At 39.9% G+C, this 6,000-nt stretch overlaps 1 protein-coding gene across 3 annotated transcripts in view; it reads left to right on the top strand.

The window, feature by feature from the left end:
- Window positions 1–5,703, top strand: part of LOC133441932 (glutamate receptor ionotropic, kainate 1) — a 34,567-nt gene extending 28,864 nt beyond the window's left edge. For 2 of the 3 annotated variants that reach the window (XM_061719730.1, XM_061719731.1), the window contains 4 exons: window positions 771–889; window positions 1,827–2,044; window positions 3,157–3,382; window positions 3,497–5,703. In XM_061719730.1, the coding sequence (XP_061575714.1) occupies window positions 771–889; window positions 1,827–2,044; window positions 3,157–3,382; window positions 3,497–3,786 (853 nt within the window). In that variant the 3' untranslated portion in view covers window positions 3,787–5,703. The remainder of the gene's footprint in view (window positions 1–770; window positions 890–1,826; window positions 2,045–3,156; window positions 3,383–3,496) is intronic. The other variant, XM_061719732.1, reaches the window with a different exon arrangement.
- The last annotated feature ends 297 nt before the right edge of the window (window positions 5,704–6,000 follow it).

A 6,000-nucleotide genomic window follows, 5' to 3' on the forward strand; every position in this document is an offset into this window, starting at 1 on the left:
TGTTTGCAGCAAAATGGCAATTCAACTCAGCACAGGGTGGAATTGAGCTTTATCAAAATAAATGACTGTTTTAAACGTCAACAGACCCAAAAAGAGGAGAGTTCATGGCCTCTGCTTCCATAAAACTGGATCAGTCCTACAAAATGGGCAATGATTAGAAGCAGACTTCATGGCCGGCTCAGTCACTGCAAGGTGCCAAAGGCCTGAGGCTTCGGAGCAAGCCCAGTTATCAGCCCTCAATCGCTGTGCTTGACGTGCTTGACTGATGTGAGGTGTGCTGATATCTTAAGCTTGACTCGTCTGAACCATGGCGCCGTGCAGTATGGCCAGACTTTGTTCAAATTACTTTTTCAAATTCTACTTTAACCTTTGACATGCTGACCATGACCTGTGACCTGCAAAGTCTGTAATATATTTCTTCTTTTTTCTTTTACATTTTTCTGTTCAAGTGCACTGTGGCTTCTGTGTGAACTTTCTTGTACTTTCTCTAGGCTTTGTCAGAAATGAGTCCGAAATCCCTTTTAGGGTGGGTTTGGCCTTATTATAATGTTACAGTAGGAAAAGAGATGTAGCGCTGGGAATGCAGCAAAGGTCGGGCTGCCTGATAGCTGAGCAGTGGATTTATATGTTTGAATTATATCATGAAAAAGAGCCGACAAAAGCCACTAATTGCACATTTGAATGAGTAGATGTCAGTCGTTCCCGCAGAGCTATTGTTTCTTTTTTTTTTCTCTCTAAACCATTATGACCATTGCATTTATCCCCACCAGGTTCACTCCGTATGAGTGGTACAACCCTCACCCCTGCAACCCAGACTCAGACGTGGTGGAAAACAACTTCACTCTAATCAACAGTGTTTGGTTTGGAGTTGGAGCACTTATGCAGCAAGGTGGGCTCCATTGCTGTTTCACAGTTACAAAAATATCTCATTTTAACACCTGGCAAAAGTACCTTTAAAAGCAATGTACAAACCTGCTTATGGCTTGTAGGCAGTACTCGAGTTGTAAAAAGAAATCAGGGGGGGATGGTTTATCATATGGGGACAGATAATTTGTGCTGATTACAAATAATAGAATATATTACAAATAATAGCAGTGACCAAAACACCTGCAGAAATACTGCAGGAATGACATAGCAGCAGTTAAATGCAGCCTTCTGTAAGCTTTAAATATCCACTGGGCTTACATCAAATACATCAAAACACAACAATAAAAAACTGTTTTCTGAACTTATCAATATGACTCTGTCCTTCACAAGATAAGTAAAATGGATCACTGCAAAAACTCAAAATCTTAACAAGAATATTTGTCTTATATCTAGTTAAAATGTCTCATTTTAGTAAAAAAATCTCATTACACGTAAAACAAGACTCATCACTGGAAAAAACAACAATTTTCCCCTGTTTCAAGTAGATTTTCACTTAAAATAAGTAGAAAAATCTGCCAGTGGAACAAGATTTTTTTGCTTGTAATGAGAAGATAAATCTTGTCCCACTGGCAGATTTTTCTACTTATTTCAAGTGAAAATGTACTTGAAACAGGTGGAAATGGTCAAATAAGTTATTTTTCTGGTGTTATTTTTCTGGTGATGACTCTAAATGTTGAAATAGCAGTAAAACCACATCCATTGATGAAATGACATAAGGGATGGAAAGGGGGGATGGCAGTTTTACAGGGGGGATGATTTTGACTGTTTTTATTTCAGGGGGGGATGCCATCCCCCCTCATCCCCCCTCAACTCCAGTACTGCTTGTAGGGCAACACGTGAAGCAGGCGGCTCGAATCATGTACCCATCGTTCAACTACCACGTGTTTTTTTCCTTAAAGGGTCTGAACTGATGCCTAAGGCCCTCTCAACGAGGATAGTTGGTGGAATATGGTGGTTCTTCACACTGATTATAATATCCTCATATACTGCCAATTTGGCTGCCTTCCTCACCGTGGAGAGAATGGACTCGCCGATAGACTCTGCAGATGACTTGGCCAAGCAAACCAAAATAGAGTATGGGGCTGTAAGAGATGGATCCACCATGACCTTCTTTAAGGTAACCCTGTTTTTTTAGTTTTTTTATTGGAAATAGCATAGTGAAGATACAGCAGTTGGGGAGGGATGCAAGCGAGACATCTACTTTTGATTTCAATTAAAAAGGCAGCTTTTACCGACCCGTCCTCGGCCTTGCGTGGCTTGATGGGTTGACAGTAAACGGAGTAGGATTAAAACAAAGGAAAGGTTAAAAGTTAGTGGTACAGACAATTTCACATACATCAGGTTAATAAGAGGCTGCAGGCAATTTATTATCCTGCCTGAAGCGCGTCCTGCAGCTTATCTGTCTACATGGTGAAAATTGAATGGGCTCAATTTGTGCACACCGGTCACGTCACGTCTCCTGCCGTGCATCAAAACACTGGCTGCAGTCAGAAGCAAACGCTGTTTCACTTTCAAAAAACAAGTGCCGGATATATATATACACAGACATCATCCAGTTCAGGGGTCTGCAACCCAAGATGTTGAAAGAGCCACATTGGACCAAAAACACAAAAAACAAATATGTCTGCAGCCGGAAAAAATGAAAAGTCTTGTATAAGCCTTAGAATGAAGGCAAATGGCGAAAGGTGAAAAGTTGAGAAAAAAGTCGGAATGTTGAGAAAAAAGTCGAAATGTCGAGAGAAAAAAGTTAAAATGTCGAGAAAAAAAGTCAAAATGTTGAGAAAAAAGTCAAAATGTCAAGAAAAACATTCGAAATGATGAGACTAATGTTGAAGTACAATCTCGAGAAAAAAGTCGAAATGTCGAGAAAAAAGTCGAAATGTAGAGAAAAAAGTCAAAATGTAGAGAAAAAAGTCAAAATGTTGAGATTAAAAAGGAAAGGAAAAAGGAAGAAAAAAGGAGAAAAAAAGCTAAAAATAAAAAGGAAAAAGAAAAAGAAAAAAAGAGAAAAAAAGTGAAAAAAGAAGAAAAAAAGAAAAAGAAAAAAAGGAAAAGAAAAAAAGGAAAAAAAATGTCAAACATTTTTGAAAAAGCTCCAGGAGCCACTAGGGCGGCGCTAAAGAGCCGCATGCGGCTCTAGAGCCGCGGGTTGCCGAGCCCTGATCCAGTTAATAATGCCTTCCTTGTGCTGACCACAGTTTTTAATCAACGTAAATTCTGACTCAACAGAAATCCAAGATCTCGACTTACGAGAAAATGTGGGCATTTATGAGCAGCAGGAAAAACACGGCACTGGTGAAAAACAATCGGGAGGGGATTCAGAGGGTCCTCACCACAGATTATGCCCTTCTGATGGAGTCGACCAGCATTGAGTACATCAGCCAGCGCAACTGCAACCTCACACAGATTGGAGGCTTGATAGATTCAAAGGGCTATGGTGTGGGAACTCCAATAGGTAAGACAGAGGATTAACAGAGTAGACCATATCAATATAAGACTGGTGCTGCTTCCATCTGTTCATCAAACTACAACCCTTGCCTCATCATAATCCTGGTGTTTCCCGCTGTAGGTTCACCTTACAGAGACAAGGTCACCATTGCTATCTTACAGCTTCAGGAAGAAGGGAAACTGCACATGATGAAGGAGAAATGGTGGAGAGGGAACGGCTGCCCGGAGGAGGACAGCAAGGAGGCCAGTGCCCTGGGTGTGGAAAACATCGGGGGGATCTTTATTGTGTTGGCAGCTGGACTAGTCCTGTCGGTTTTTGTCGCAATCGGGGAGTTTATTTACAAATCCAGAAAAAACTTGGACATCGAAGAGGTAAGCGTCGGCCAGTGCGAATGGCACAACAAGTATTAACACAATACGGGGCTCGGAGACTTTTTCTGCACCCGCTACACGTTTGTGTTACTGTTTTCTTGCAATCTCGACTACAGTAACCGGTGGGCCAATACAAATCTGAATATGATAAACTGCATTGTTACAATCAAAACATTTAACACAGAATTAATTTCTTTTTTTGTTTTGTTTGTAGTTTTTAATGTAGAGCACAAAGCATGTTAGTATTGATTGGAAGAATTCATACGAACCCCTTTTTCTGACAAGTGATAGTTATTGATTTCTGACATTGTGACACTTGACCACCTGGGCCTTGCTTTTTTTTTTTTCTTTCTTTGTAATTAAACATTGTCCTGTGTGAAAGAATGTCATTGTCATGTCATGATATTGTGGGCAAATGATGGTAAATGGTATTTCAGACACAATTATATATTAATTTAAACAACTATTCAAACTATTAGGACAATTTCAAACTAGAGACGTAATCCAGTTGTTGTATTCTGCACAAGACATGATGTGGTTTTTCTTGTAATATAACATTTTGCAGCAGTAGTGAGTTCACACGATGCAAGATGAAAAGTGACTAAATTATACACCAGACTTCACCTCTCACTAGTTTGTCTGGATTGTCTTGAGGTTTTACTTTGTTTTTTTTTCACTCCATCTTTTTCCTCCTTGTTAGTTCTTGCTAGTTACTGGCCCCGATTCCTCCAGAATATCCACTTATCATGCTCAATATCTGGTCAGGGTCTGCAACATGTCAGCATGGTCACAAATTACATCTGTGAAGCAGTCCCACGCAGTGATTGGCCGCCGCTGATCAGACGCCGTGTTGCCTCAAATCTGGGCCGTTTGATGGCGACCTCCAAATTTGTCTGCGACATGAAAATCGGGCTTACAATCTAATCTGCCTCCACAAAGCATCCGCATGAGGTAGTAGATCAACACACATTATGAACACCTGTAAAAAATGTAGCTGTCCAAATAGATTAGAAAATCCTGGAAATTGTATCAAATTGTTTATCCTATAAAACAGCGAGCAAATCTTTCTCGTTATAGTTTGGGATTTGTGCCACAGTCAGGGTAACGCCAGGACTGAAATCAGTATTGCCGTGACACAGGACTGTTAATCATCACCTCAGTGCACAGGAACCCGGCCAGCATTCATCTGTGGGCCCAAATGAGCTCCAAGAGAAGTTTGCAAAATGGGTCCATGGTATCAGCTCATGAAGTTACCACCCCCTTCAGAAAATTACATTTTAGATGCTGGTGCATATCCTGGTTTAGACTCATGTACAGGAAATCTGTCAATATTCACAATATTGTCTTTGGTATCATTTTAAAGGGGACCTTTGAAGCATTCATTCAAGCTAAGATGTGAATCTTTCTGACCAACATAGAGGTCACTGCAGCTCTTTAAACTATAAACAACACACATTTTTACACAATTTTCGCCTAAATTATATACTATCTTTTATCCCTGTGTCATCTAGGAACAACAGAGACACAAAATACAAAAACTGGAATACTCACGGGACCATAAGGATTCAGGAAATGTATAATATACCCCTACTATATCATTGTTACAGGTCATTGTGAGCCTTAAACTAGAAGAGCATCATTAGGCTCCTATGAAACTATAACAGCCACTAGGTTAATGTCACAAACTGGTCTTTATCATGCAAATACACAACATAAAGGACATAACAATGAGATAAGGAACCAGCTTAGTTTTATAAACATTAGAGACACAAAATACAAAAAATACAACAAAAAAAATACAAAAACTGGAATACTCACAGGACCATAAGGATTCAGGAAATGTATAATACACCCAATTTAGAATCATCAATTAACCTTAAGGGGGTGGGTAACTTCATGAGCTGATAACTATGATCCAGCTGCCACTCAGGAAGGTTATCATACCAGAATATCATCTATAGACGTGGATCTTTTCAAAAATCATAAGTAAGTCTGGTCACCTTGAGTGAGTCTGGCCCATGGACTATATTATATATATATATATGTGGTATATATATATATGGGTTCCACACAATGTGCCCTTTTCTTAGCCCATAACCTTTTAGTACCTAAATGGTCCCCTATATTTACCCAACCTAGACTTCTCATTTGGTGCCCATAATACTGAAACCAGAAGGGAATCGCTCCACTTGAAATGTAAAAGCCCAAACCCACTCTGTACCTAAACATCCCAGTTTGGATCCAGACAGGGCC

Source organism: Cololabis saira, chromosome 4, assembly GCF_033807715.1.
Source record: "Cololabis saira isolate AMF1-May2022 chromosome 4, fColSai1.1, whole genome shotgun sequence".
NCBI classification, from domain to species: Eukaryota; Metazoa; Chordata; class Actinopteri; order Beloniformes; family Belonidae; genus Cololabis; species Cololabis saira.